At 41.2% G+C, this 15059-nt stretch overlaps 1 protein-coding gene across 1 annotated transcript in view; it reads right to left on the bottom strand.

The window, feature by feature from the left end:
* Window positions 1-15059, bottom strand: part of cdh13 (cadherin 13, H-cadherin (heart)) — a 768401-nt gene that overhangs the window by 16679 nt on the left and 736663 nt on the right. The window contains exons 12-13 of the mRNA XM_067998100.1: window positions 6323-6556; window positions 427-642 (exon numbers count right to left, since the gene is read on the bottom strand). Of these exons, the coding sequence (XP_067854201.1) occupies window positions 427-642; window positions 6323-6556 (450 nt within the window). The remainder of the gene's footprint in view (window positions 1-426; window positions 643-6322; window positions 6557-15059) is intronic.

The following is a 15059-nucleotide window of genomic DNA, read 5'->3' as shown; positions in this document are numbered from 1 at the left end:
CGAGGAATGTCATATGAATGCATTAAGAATTCATCAAATATCACCAACAGTAATTTCTAGCCTAGAATGTTCTCTCTCTAGAGATTTGATGTATATTTTGAAATATATACATGCCTTGTTATACAATTTATACCATTCCTGACCTATAAAATGTCACATTTACCCATTCATATTAAAAATTAATAACTACCATAATTTAACTGACATATCACAGAGATAAACTTTTAGGAGGATGACATCCAAGATGTTGGAGCCAATTCATAAGGAACGTCTCCAGAGTTCATAAACTGTGTTACATTATGTTTGATTCGTACATAGAACTGACACATAGCGCATCTGAAATGCAACTAAATAAGTGGAAAGAAAATTAAATGATGCCATTTAATAGAAATCACCATGAGAAAAAAACTATTTAAGAAAACTCACAGAACAATGTGATGATAGAGACAAGGAGGAGCGTGATGCTGATGTGGAGATAGTTGGCTGTGCTGCAGTCCATTTTGTTCTTCTTGCAGGAGCAGACTTGCACTAGGACATCTGTACTGTTGGTCAGTGGGGGCTTTCCGCCATCTGTCACTACAATTTGCAAATTGTAGTTTGCTCTTTTCAGCGTATGCAGGAGGCTGAGTTGAGCATGGGTGCCTAAAAGAACAAAACAAAAATGTGAATTTTTTTTCCTCATATATAAGTGTAAATTTTCTTTGTTCATCAGGGTGAGAAATATCAATGCTGGTAAATGGAACACTTTTTCACTTTATGTCCCAGTCTTGGAATCGCATCCTTAAACTCTTCCATCTCTCCACCTTCCTCTCTCCCTTAAAGACCCTCCTTAAAACCCTACCTTTTTGACCAGACTTTTGTCATCCCTTCAAATCTTCCCTTCTTTGGCTCAGCATCTGTTTTCCTCACTCACCGCAAAGTGCCTTGGAATGTTTTTCTACATTACGTGTGTTACATTAAGATCAACCCTCCCTATCGGTGTAACCACTCCGAGATCTCTGTGCTCCTCCAATTCTGGCCTCCTGCGCGTCCCCAATTTTCATCACTCCATCACTGGGGGCCATGCCATCAGCCGCCTAGGCCCTAAGCATTGGAATTCCCTCCCTAAACCTCTCTGCCTCTCCACCTCTCTCCTCCTTTGAGTCTCTCCTTAAAACCTACCTCTTTGACCAAGCTTTTGATCACCTGTCCTAATATCTTTTTATGCAGCTAGGTGTCAAATTTTGTCTGATAACGCTCCTAGGAAGTGCCTTGGGACATTTTTGGGACATAGTATGTTAAAGGTGCTATATAAATGTTGTTATTATATAAATGCTCCCTTTATTATGTCCCAATAAAGGAAGAAGATTTCCTCTATGAGCTATGATTAACAAAATGCTTGTAAAGGAATTTGCAATTTCACAACACATAATTTCACAATGTGTCTTGTTCTCAGGATCTGAAAGATTCTTTGCAGCAGCACTGCCAATTTCTTCACTTTCCTTATGGACTGTCTGAACGAGGCTACCAAAATTAATGCTAATTTGTATTTAGATTGACTCACATGGAGTACAAACTGTGTTGAGACAGTTCAAATTAATTTCTTGCACTTTCAAACTGGAATTCAAACTTGAATACCAGAGGTGAAGGGCAATGTGTTTACCAAGTATACTATCATGTCCCCTGAAACAAAAGAACACAAGGACAGACACCAATGAAGTCTTGATTTTTACAAATGAAACTCTGTCTTTTTTTGGTGCAGTAACATCAAGAAACAGCTGTTTTTTGGGTCACGACTGCAACCCGGCTTTATTTCCAGGTTTGACGTGTCACATGTTTTACACTATTGTCTAAAGTCAAAATTACCCCCCCCAACACCTTTAGTGTTAGCAAACGAGAACCAGATTATCCGTTATACAGTTATAAATTTACATTTGTGCCTTGTTAAGAGAATGTGGCCTAGAAATTCGATCATGCTGAGCCCGTTTTACTAGCATAAAATGAGCACCTAAAGGTCCAATATAGACCAGTGAAGAGGACAGGAGGGAGCAGGAGCAGCTGGAAGAGGGAGGAGAAGGAGGGCACTGCTCAGCAGACCATGCCCACAGCAGGTCTTCAGAGAGCACTTCTCATACCTCAACTTCACAGAGAAGCAATGTGTCAGGTACCTGCGCTTCATCAAGGAGGCTATCATCGGGCATAGATGCAGAGCTCGCCTACAACGAGAGCCCTTCTGCCACCAGAAATATCATTGACTAAACCGTCTGTGTCTTAGGCAATGCTTCTGTGCCTAGACCGTGTGGCAGCCCTAACCTGATTTGTGGCTGTGTGCTGCATAGCTTTGTGATACTGGACTGGCCCTTAGCACCATTTGGGGAGCAAGAAGTGCAGAAGGAGGAGGAGCAGGAAGAGCAGCATGGAGGAGGAAGAGCTGGAGCAGCATCAACCACCATTGCCCCTAGCTGCCAGAGCTCTGAGAAAGCAACTCAACCAACCATCTCTCCCATCCCCAAAACATCAACATTCCCGCAATCCTTATCACCACCATACGATTGCCTTCCTTCAGTCCAGCTTTATGGGTCTTGTTCTCGCTTGACTTTAAATATTAACACCAACTCCGAATCCAGAAAAAAAAGACTCCAACAACTCTGTTCCATATGTGTATAATAATTAACAGGAATAATTAAAAATCACCCTGTGCAACCTCCTAGTGTCTCTCTTCTATGCTTGATTCCCTATCCAAGTGCTCCTATGAGGTATATCCCGAGTGGCTATTGCTAGGCAGGTGGAAGGCTGCTGAGCTTCCATTAAGGACACTTTAGATGACAGAGGTAACCGACCTCGAGCAGCTTTGGGCCTTACGTGCCCGTTTTCAAGCGCGATCGAATTTCCAGACAATATGTGTTGTTTCTTCTTTCCGTTCCTTCCTTCCACAAATGATGAAATCCGACACAAAATACAAATGTTGATCTATTTACCCCAAAGTAACTTGTTAATGCCTTCAATCCTTATTAAACAAAAAAGTGCAAAAATGAGATTAAAAACTGTTTTTTGCCACTAAAACAGGAATCAATTTACATTATTTCCTCACTTTTTTTCTCATGTGGCCAATATATTTCTTTGCCTTGTTTCCCTTAGTGAAGCTCTGCTGCTTCCCAGCTTGGGAAGATTGGTGCTGATTGGTCATCAACTGGCAATTTAGTCAACTCCACATAAACACATATTTGATCCAATCCGGCAAAAATCTTGATATACCAAACTACTTCCCATTTACTCCCTGATTTAAGCATAACATGATTAATTATTCATTTTTTACTGTTCAGTGTTAAATAAGAACCAACCTACATAATAATCTACTTCAATTCACCTAGAAACATCACTATTATTTTAGAATTCTGAGCAGTTTTGTGCAAGGTTTTTGTTCACTGTTTATCATGTCTTTTGTTTGAGTTATAATGCAAAGTTTTTCAAATTTGCTATTTTTATCTACTGTTTATAAAAAGTCCAATCAAGCATAATGTTATTTCTGGTAAAGCAATTTTTTGGCCGGCTAGTCACCATTGTCAGGATTTGGCTTTCTTTTGACAATTTCACTCTGAAAATCCATATTGGAAATAGAATTTCACAACAGAGTGTTTTACTGAGTTTATTGTCATCACAACATAGGGGGAGCAATATACTGATGCATTGGGCCCGATTTTACCAGGGGTGCAGGTTCTCGGCGGGTGGGCCAGCGGGCGCGTTTTCAACGCGCCCGGTGAAATTAGTGGGTTGCCCGCGCGATCGTAGCAGGCAACACACTAATTGGATCCACTTACCTGCTCCTCCGGGTTCCCCGCTGCTGATCTGCGCGTCGGGCGGGCTGCGCATGCGCAGTAAGATCTGTCAGCTGGAGGCGCTCTATTTAAAGGGGCAGTCCTCCACTGACAGATGCTGCCACAAACAGCAAATATTACAGCATGGAGCAGCCCAGGGGGAAGGCTGCTCCCAGTTTAATGATGCCTCACCCCAGGTATCATTAGATGGGGTGAGGAGGAGGGCGAGGACAGAGATCTTCCACCCGGCGGGCGGGAGGAAGCGGACTGCCTCTGCCACCAAGAAGGCCTGGCTCAAGGTGGCAGAGGAGGTCACCAGTGCCACCAACATATCGCCCACCTGCATACAGTGCAGGTGGCACTCCAATGACCTCAGTAGGTCAGCCACAGTGAGAACACGTAGTCTTTTCCCTACACTCCGTCTGCCACAACACTGCCCCCACCCCACATCTCCTTCGGCACCGCCAACACTACTCTGTCACATCACTCCTCATACCCACTCAAACTTCATCCTCATCTTACCTGCAACTACTCACCTCGCCAGTACTCACCCCGCCACTACCACGCAACCCAATCCTCATACAATCTCATGGCTCTATCCCATACTCACCCTCTCGTGCATCTCTCTCATGGCCAGCCTCACTCAACCTGCCACCACCTGTGCTGCAGCCACTGGGCATGCATCACATATGTGCAGTAGGCAGCGTAAGGCAAACGTGTCGTGAGCATGATGGGGATGCACAAGGGTGTTTGAGGGTTTGTCATGGTTCTTACTTCTATTGAATTAAAGAACAACTCACATCACACATTATATTGGCACCACTACTGCCATGTCTTCGCGAATCCTGTCAGGTTTGTGCAATAATGCTGGCTCCTGGGTATCCCTATGAGGACCCACCACTGATACCACCCAGTGTGTCACTGCAGAGTGGGTGTAGGTGTATTTGCAGGGCTCTTCTGCACAGACGACTGGGAGACATCGGGGATGTCCCCGGTTGCAGCCTGGAAGGCTGCGGAGCAGAAGTTCGGGAGGGCAGTGGTGACTTTGACAGCGACAGGTAGGAAGATGGTGCACGGGCCAGCCAGGAGCAGCTCGGCATGAAAGAGGCTGCAGATGTCCACGGCTACATGTCGACTGACTCTGAGCCTCCGTGTGCACTGCTGCTCAGAGAGGTCCAGGAGGCTGAGCCTCGGTCTATGGAACGTGTGGCGAGGGTAGTGCCCTCTGCGACGCATCTCTCTCTGCGGTAGCCCTCCCTCCTGCTGTACAGGTGGATGTGTCACAGCACTCTGTTGTGGAGCTCCACATGTCAGAGGTGGACGGCGTAGATGGCGAGGCTGGTGAGGCTGGTGATGCTGTTCGCCCTCCGAGGAGGTCATGACTGCAGCAACGGCGGCCCCCATCCGCAAGATGTACATCTGAGGGGGTCCGCAAGGTAGGTACATGTCTCCGGACCCCGGGGTAAGTGTGCAGGTTGGTGACTTCGACCATCAGGAGGAGGGTGGTGGAGGCCAAACTTTGTCCCAAGTGACAGAGTGGCCTCCTGCAATGGCTGAGTGTCTCCCCCCCCCCCCCCACCTGTCAAATGGACCTTTGCAGCTGCCACAGGCTGACAGCTGCAACACGTCCATTTCAACTGGGAGTGTTTCCCCCAGTGTGTGAAACAGTCCCATGTTTCCCCAAAATCACACACAGTCCCTTAATCAGGTCAGTTAATGACCTGAACAAGCAAAGTAAATACTCTCAAGTGGCATCCTGCTGGCTTTAATTGCCTGCGGGATTCCCACCAGCGGGGGCTGCGCGCGCACACCGGCGCGTCATCGGGGAACCCGTAAGTGGGCGGGATCGAGGCGCGATCCGGTCCCGCACTTGGATTTCGGGATTTTCGGGGCCCCCCCGCCAAGAACGCACCCGGTAGCGGGTGCTAAAATCGGGCCCATTGTATCTGACCAATGGCCTAGGTAATAGTACACTTTGTGCTATTTATACTGGGCAGAAAAGAAAAAAATACTCCATTCCCCACCACCATGCTGTATCACCTGAATGACCACTGCCTTGAGGGCAGTTTGGAAAAGTTCTTCATGTTTGAGGAGAGAGAACCAAAAGTGCCCTTTGTCATTTTGATAATGATGGCGGAGGTTTTATGTAAGTGTTAGAGAAATGTAATTTAACAACATTTCTTGTCTCTTTATGCTAGGTCTGATCATCTTTCAGTGCCAAGAATTATTGCTGGGCCTAAAAATTAAATAGGTCACCTGTGCTTGACCAGACTGCTAGGGACTGAAGGTGAGTGTCTGAGGGTCACTAGATAATTGATTTTCCTCCATCTTTGTGGGGAACTGCAAGGCCTCTGCTCTACATCTCTTTACGAAGGTGTTAGCAAAATAAGAAAGTGTGTCAAGAATTGCAGAGACCAACTTACATCCGATTACTCAGTAGTACACATCATCAGAGGATTGGAACATCACACCATCTTACTGACATATTTCATAACAGTTTGTTCAAAAACCAAACAAAAGTCTCTTACTGTTTACTTGAGTGACCTTCCAGGTTTTTTCAATTCCAGGTTGCTTGCCCAACTGAAATTTGAATGGATCTGCATTTGGGTGGAGATCTTTGTCTGTCGCCCCCAAGAGAGCTACATTGAGATCTTTTGAATCCTCGCAGAACTTTGCTACGGTTGGATAAACAGAGGGTGGGTTGTCGTTCACATCCAGCATAGTGATGAGTAAGGTACCAGTGCCAGTGGCAGGAGGAATACCTAAGGGATGCACAGCACAAGTGTTTGTTAGTTATATTGTATTACATAAGGTGTGTGCATGTATATAAACTGAATCTTTCAACAAGAGATTCATTGAAATTCATAACAAGTAATCTGGTACCATCATTCAGTTAGTGTGGTCTTTTTTGTTTTAACTTTCCTATTTCTTGTATAAACCAATATTTTGCCTGATTCCTATGAATTTAACCATTTTCTTAGCTTGTAAATATGGGGTAGAAACCGGACCCTGCTGTGTCTGTTTCTCGGGAGGCAAAAAGCACCAATTTCCACAAGTCTCACGCTCCAAGGGCACCTGAAATACATGCAACGTCATATTGGCTTGGGTGATATTCAGGCATCCCTGGCAGCCGCCTAAAATAGGTATTAGGTTCTTTGCATATGTTAATGAGGTGCTTAACGCCCGTTTCAAGACATCTCCCAGAAATTTGTTAGGACTGAGCACGGGTTTCCAGGTCATCAGCAGCCCAACCTTAAATGGCAGACCAGTCCAAATTGGTCATTTTCAAACCATCGAGTGGCCTCTGGATGCCCAAATGACGTCTGCAGCTCACTGGAAATATGCTGATGAGGCCCGAGGCCCAATTTGGGACAAGCTTCGGGTCTTTGGTTTCCGGCGCATGCTCCAAAGCATGTCTATTTCAGGCCCAAAAACGGAGCTAAACCAATCTCCACCCCTGTAAGTTTGTGCTGATAAATAAACTTATGTGTTTGCACCTGAAATGGCAATATGTAGAGTATTATTTTTAATATGTTTCTATCTGTTTTATCTGTTGATTACATCTTTATTTATTTTATTTATTAATTCCACTTTATGGAACCCTGAACTTTTGTCTAATTTTTCACAAGTTGGACACCTCAAATGGTGTTATTAATCAGATATTGTGATCAAATTGGGAACTGCTGAGAAATTGCATCATTACATTGCAGGTCTGCATCGAATTAAAGTAGTTTTGTGTGTGCATCAATGTGAATATGGCAACATAACACATATGTCAGGTCCTGATCTGTTGCCTAAACGCACTAAAGGTAAGCAGTGCCAGATCGCTTCCAAGAAGCCACTTCATACCGCTTAGAGTTTACACTGGCGGCAGCATAACTGTAGCCCAGTGAGAAGCCCCATTTTAATAGTGTTTGGTTGGTTCCATTGGAAGCCCTGGAACTTAGAATGGTTGCAATGTAGGACAAGGCAGAAATTGTTAACCATGCTCTCTTACCACTAAAAATTGGTGTTAGTAACAGCATTGAGATATCCACATTCTATCTCAGTGATATTTTTTGAGGGATAGATGTTGGCAAGGACACTGGGAGAACTCTCCTGCTCTTCTATTAATAGCATCATGGACTCTTTTATGTCTACCTGAGAGGACAGATAATCTCATCCAAAAGATGGCTTCACCGACAGTGCAGCATTCCCTCAGTACTGCACTCAAGTATCAGCCTAGATTGTGCTCAAGGCTCTGGAGCAGATCTTGAACCAATAACCTGCTAATTCAGATGTGAGAGTGCTACAACTGAGTCATGGCCGATGTCTGTGTTGAACTTCATAAAACAGCTGAAATGCTTTAAATACTTTATTAATAGCATTTTTTATTTGTTCTTGGAATGTGAGCAACACTGGCAGGCATTATTGCGCATCCTTCTTTGCCCTAATTAAGAATCAAGCACATAATGTGGGGCTGGAGTAACATGTAAGCTAGACAAGGTAGGGGTAGCAGGTTTCTTTCTCTGAAGGACATTTGTGAACCAGTTGGAGTTTTAACAACATGTTAGCCCACAAATTACCAGATTTATTGAATTCACTTTCACAAGCTGCCATGATGGGATTTGCCCTCATGACTTCTAATAGTTGCTAATCCAGTACTATAACCACTAAGCTACTGTGTAATCAATATTAACATTCAGACCCTGTATCTAGATCTACTACAGAGTGTAAATTTTAGGGTAAATTCCACAATATCATCCTCCAAAAGTAAGGGAGTATAGCATAGCCTCAATTCTGCAAACCATACTCCCTGAGATTGTGGTTGTCTGCTGGGAATATGGATTGTGGAATTTTTTTCCACTTGTTTGCTTTTTTAGCAGCCAGGAACAATTTAAGAAGCACTATATAATGTGTGTTTAAAATAAATGTTCAATAGTCATTTAATTAAAAAGCCTTATCCTTTAAAGAATTGTCCATTTCTGGAGGAACTGATGACTCTAATTGTCCCTGTCTGTAGTTATCTGCCCAAGCAGACAGTGCTACCCAAATATGATCAATAGGGCACAGGAACATTCAATTTTCAAATATCAATATTGTAATTTGTTAAAAAGGAAAGTATGTCTTTTGAAGAGTTTCCTAGTTTCAGGTACTGATTCCTATAAGATTACTTCTTTCTCACTCAGATGTCCATTTTTACCACGTAAAACTGTGAGAGAAATTAACTTCTCCGTTTTGGAAAGTCGAATCTTTCGCACTTTTGCATGTCCCGGAAGTGTTGGATTAAACCTCACAAACGATAGCAAAGTATGAACATTTTGGGATTAGGTTTTATAAAAGAAAAATGTCAATCATCCGAGTGTGTTCTGTTTATCATGTCTGGAGAGACTGCAGTCACAGCATTCTGTGAAGCAAGGTTATCCAGGGTCAGTTTAGTGTGCAATGTGGTAATCAGCTTTATTGTCAGGGCAATAAGGTAAAGCTCCGCGTTAGGATGCTGACTTTATATTGGAAATTGTCCATGATTCTTCCTTAAAATCATAAACCTGACAAAACAGTGTGAATATTCCCTTAATTTCATTCAGGTAAAGTACATATTTTTTGTGCAATTTCAAATCTTAAGAGTTTCAATTAGTGCAACTTTAATAAAGCATTTTGAACAAGTGTGATCTGACTGTCCAATTCATATAAATGTTCATACTGATACTGTATACCTCTAGAGTACCAATAACATCATAACACTTTCAAAGAAATGTAACATCATGAATTCACAACAAAACTGTTGCAGGAAATTGAATTCCACACACATCACTATTGAAAAAATGTAAATAAGCTTCAATAAAATGCATGTTTGTTCTGAGCTAGTTCTTCAATCTCATATCTGCTTTAGAATGGCTTTTAATTTCAAAACACTAAGTTACTATACACTCATGCCTTGCAGATGTAAACTGTACTTTGCGATAAGAATGATTAACCGTGTTTTAAACTCCATAGGCTTGCCATTAAAGTTTGTCACAGTTCACTTTATAAATAAGGTGAACAAAAACAAGTGGAGTATTTGAAAAGTATCGAGCTTTAAATAAATGTTTCTGTATGAAGATTGCAATTTTTAAACTCTCCAAAAACGTTTTATTCTAAAGGCTGAATCAGTTCATAATACTAAACTGTCATCTTTGATTTCACTGAGTTGAATTCATTGGTGAAGTAAGAAACCAAGGTCATTTGAAACTTTCATCATAATTAAATCCATGGGAAGGTAAGAAGTCCATTAAATCTTAGCAAGACTATTGATGGTAAAAGATATTAAATAAACCAGGAAATGAGAAGCAAATAGGTTAAAATACAATTACTCTGTTCAGTGTAGCATACAGTTCATGGAATAATGGTGCACCCTAGATGCAGTGATTCATTCCAGACATATAACATAGTAAGTATAGTAATTATGTTTTACTATGTAAGAAAATAATTACAATGAAGTTGAGAGATTATTTGTGATTGATTCAAATTCTGATCTTAAAAAAAATCTATCTACATATCCATTTACATTCCCTGTAATTGAAAATAAGGTTTAGGTACAAGATCAAATTCTCACATAACTTCCTTGGTCATTTGTGATCCCATTCCTCACCCATCTTATCATAGCACAATAATTTGTTGATCAAATCGCTACACAAATAGATTGTGACGATTCTAAATTAAGTCTTGAACAGACTAATTTGATTTGGTTCAGGTCAAATATCACTGTTAGACAGTATTAACATACCAAAAGTAGCCTGCTGTATTTAATAAGAGAATCAGCAACATTTGAAATGACACTGTGGAACTCTAGCATATGAATGCTTAACACCTTCAGCTGAAATTCCCTTCTCTAAAATTTAACCCATTTAAAGTAAATGTAATATAAAGGGGTTGAAATTCCACTCTGCAATACCAGTAGTAAGTACATTAACATGTTTATATGAAAATCCTTTCTCCATTATTTACTTTAAATGGGGACTTTTAGACTAGTACGTTAAACACGTTTATTTCTTATATCACACAATTGTGATTTCAACCGCAAAGAGATAAAATTCTTTTGCAGGTTAAGCTTTTGCCAGAAAATGGCTATTGATCTTACTGCACAGAAATACACAGAAGTCACAACATGGATACAGGCCATTCAGCCTAACCAGTCCTTTATGGCATTTACCCTCATCACGGACAAATAGTTCTAAACACATTTACCTATCCCGGTCCCATATCCCTTCATCCCCTTTTCCTTCATCCACCTATCCAATTGGAATTTCTACCCCATTGTCTCAAAGAGATGTTTTGGCACTCATCTTGAACTATGATAAAATGGTGGAATAACAAATCATAGAATATTTTAAATGTAATCAAGAAACCAGCTTCCTGATCAATCTTTGATTCCAAGAAATGATTCTGGCACTGAAAAGTCTATGTCTGCTGTATTATTGTACTCTGAAGCAGTAATGTTTCCTTTCTTTGCATAAGCAATCACAGACAGAGCCATTATGTCAATATTTGCTCTGCGATGATGATATTGATGCATTATATTTACTCTCAGGAACCAGCCACCTGTTCCTACTGCAATAGGAAAAGAATTGGATCATTGTACTGTAAAACTGACTCACTCATTATTTTGACTGGAATGCAGCTGGGTTTAAGAAAAAAATCTATGGTCTCATACAGCTCTCAGATTTTACTTAATATTCACAATGGTGTTTTAAATGTAATTTATATTTCCATGGATGGTATACAGTAGAAAGATCTGGGCATATTTTGAACATCCAGATTCAGCAGCAAATATCTAGATTACAATGGGATAAATTGAAAACTTACAATTTTAAGAACATAAGAACATAAGAAATAGGAGCAGGAGTAGGCCAATCGGCCCCTCGAGCCTGCTCCGCCATTCAATAAGGTCATGGCTGATCTGATCCTAACCTCAAATCTAAATAACACCAGAAGTAGGAACAGGACCCGGCCACTCAGCCCCTGGGCCCGCTCCGCCACCCACAGGGCCTTGACCGATCCGAACTCAGCTTCATGTCCAATTTCCTGCCCGCTCCCCGTAACCCCTAATTCCCTTTACTTCTAGGAAACTGTCTATTTCTGTTTTAAATTTATTTAATGATGTAGCTTCCACAGCTTCCTGGGGCAGCAAATTCCACAGACCTACTACCCTCTGAGTGAAGCAATTTCTCCTCATCTCAGTTTTGAAAGAGCAGCCCCTTATTCTAAGATTATGCCCCCTCGTTCTAGTTTCACCCATCCTTGGGAACATCCTTACCGCATCCACCCGATCAAGCCCCTTCACAATCTTATATGTTTCAATAAGATCGCCTCTCATTCTTCTGAACTCCAATGAGTAGAGTCCCAATCTACTCAACCTCTCCTCATATGTCCACCCCCTCATCCCTGGGATTAGCCGAGTGAACCTTCTTTGTACTGCCTCGAGAGCAAGTATGTCTTTTCTTAAGTATGGAATTTTAAACACTATTAATGAATAATAATCACTGTTATTAATTGAAGATACCACTCGAAAGTCATAAAGAAATGACACTGAATTAGGAATCCTACTCAGACAAGCTACAAGGATCACACCTTAAGAAGGATATATTGGCCTTGGAGGGAGTGCAGCGTAGATTTACTAGAATGATACCTGGACTCCAAGGGTTAAATTATGAGGAGAGATTACACAAACTAGGGTTGTATTCCCTGAAATTTAGAAGATTAAGGGGTGATTTGATCAATTTGATCAAAGATATTAAGGGGAACTGATAGGGTAGAGAGAGAGAATCAATTTCCGCCGGTTGGGGAGTCTAGGATTAGGGACATAGCCTAAAAATTAGAGCCAGGGCTTTCAGGAGTTAATTTAGGAAACACTTCTACACACAAAGGGTGGTAGAAGTTTGGAACTCTCTTCCGCAAATGGCAGTTGATGCTAGCTCAATTGTTAATTTTCAATCTGAGATTCATCGATTTTTGTTAACTAAAGGTATTAAGGGATATGGGACTAAGGCCATTAGGGCTAATGGAGTTAGGTCACAGATCAGCCATTATCTCATTGAATGGTGGAACAGGCTTGAGGGGCTAAATGGCCTACTGCTGTTCCTATGTTCCTATTTGGAAAGTGGAAAAATGTCACAGTGGTGATGTCAGGATGCTCTTCTGAGGCTGGGGCTGAGGAACATTGTTGAAGCAGGGTGGAGAAACTTTGCATGTTCCTGTGTTACACCTGACCTGGTACATGATACTAGCACTAGGGAGGTTAATTGTAAGTACACTACCCAAGAGTTAATTTTACTCCCCATTTCTAGAGGACTGGAGGTCTGAAAATCTTAAATCAGTGTGCTTTCTGTAAAGTCTGATGTGTTGCAACTAACATGAATTTGGCATGCTGACCTTTGAGCCAGGTTCTCCGTTCTACACTCCTGTTGAGCAAGGCTCCATACCAGAAGCATAGACTCAATTAATTTCTATTCACAGAAAGGAATCATAGTCAGGCCCTGGCTGCTAAATGAGCAGTATCCTAACTGCTAAACCTTGTGGAATTATAACAAATGAGTCACTGCAGCTCCATCTCAACTGTTACTACTGCTACCTGGTTATTAATTTGTCTTTGGTTAACTTGAGATGCTCTTGGTTTCATGCTGCAGAAACGGAGACATTAGTTCAATGTCCAGCACAGCAGTTCCCTGTGATATTTCTGAAGAATTCAGTAGGGTATAATACCCCAACTGATGATAAAGTTGGAATCCTGTAGTGCGTCTGATGAACTGTTGAATTAAATTATGACAGGGTGCAGACATGATGAATAGACATCTGCCTTTTTGTTGCAACACCTACACAGGAGTCCCTCATAAAGGATGGCTGATCCCAGCTTGCTTCTTGTCTCTGTCAGCAATCTGGTAGATGCCATTAAAATGATATTCTTTTTGCTAATGCCACAATCTCTTACAACATTGTTAACTTCTCAGTTCAAAGGCATATTATAGACGTAATTGGACAGGAGTTTGAGAATTGGTGTGCTAATTTTACTGCTCAGAAGATCAGATCAGTCCACCAAACACTCTTGTACAAGAGCACCAAGCTCTCTTCAGTTAAAAACCAATCAAATCCTCAAATATTCTTTTGTCTGAACTATCCTGGGGCAGACGAGCAATGTTGGTCAGTGGAAAATGTGACACAAAAGTGGGAATTTTCAAAATAGCTTGGCCTTTCTTTTCACAGTTGCTAGAGATTGAATACTGTACCCAGGCTATAGAAATAAATAATATTTTCCTCCTGAATTCAGTACAGATCAAAACCAAAAGGCCATTGCTCTCCATAAGGCTTGCTTACTCCATGTCACAGCCCCAATTCTACAATCTCACAGAGATTGGCAATAATGATTGAGTATTAAGAGTATAAGACCCTCATACAAACCGGGCCCAAATTAACTTGACAAAACTTATATTTTACACTTGCCCACTCATTAATTTAGATATGCCTGACAATATATAAAAGGACTAGACAAAACTTTTCTCTTCAATGAATTGTTTATGTTATACAAGATCCAAATAATTCCTTATAGCAAAGTAAAGTTTTGGCACTACTGACAATTTGTCTATGACACAGGTGGTGGGGCATTCTTAATTTTTGTTCTGAATTGTTAGCAAATAATGTACATGATGTGCCTAATTATTTTTAATTGGATTACCATGGTAATTAATTGACTACTACAGTGAAGGGGAAAGCTGCATGTGGAGTCAATCACGCTAATGAATACATATCTGAGCTGGAAGCCTGGTTCAATGTTTAAACTCATTCAAAACAGGACAGCACAGTATGCAAGGAGGAAGCAAATGTAAAATCGGGATACATTTGCTACTTTAAAATAACATAGTAAAGTATTTGCTGATAAGATATAGCTTCAGGATACAGATGGTTTTTCTTGTTTTGATCTAGCGTTTCCAATCTGACTCTCTGTATCAGTGTACTGATAATTAAACCATGGGATCTCCTACTTAATCTTCAATACTGAAATTTATCTTGTTAGTTTATAGTCTTGGTGCTTCTTTTACCTTTATGGGCAGTTTGCTCTTCTTTGTGGTATTCCATTCCTGCCGTATTATCAGTGTAAAACAGCACCTCTGTCTTACTATTTTATACATTACTGCAATTAGCACACTCATGTTCAGTGGGGAGCACAGACAGTGACTGCAAAGATTCATTAAGTATTGGTTTTTGGTTGCTTGTTGCCATGGAAAATTCTGGCACTATCATAAGCAGACTTAT

The sequence above is a fragment of the Heptranchias perlo genome, chromosome 16, assembly GCF_035084215.1.
Source record: "Heptranchias perlo isolate sHepPer1 chromosome 16, sHepPer1.hap1, whole genome shotgun sequence".
Lineage (NCBI taxonomy): Eukaryota > Metazoa > Chordata > Chondrichthyes > Hexanchiformes > Hexanchidae > Heptranchias > Heptranchias perlo.
This window is presented reverse-complemented; position numbering and strand designations above follow the sequence as displayed.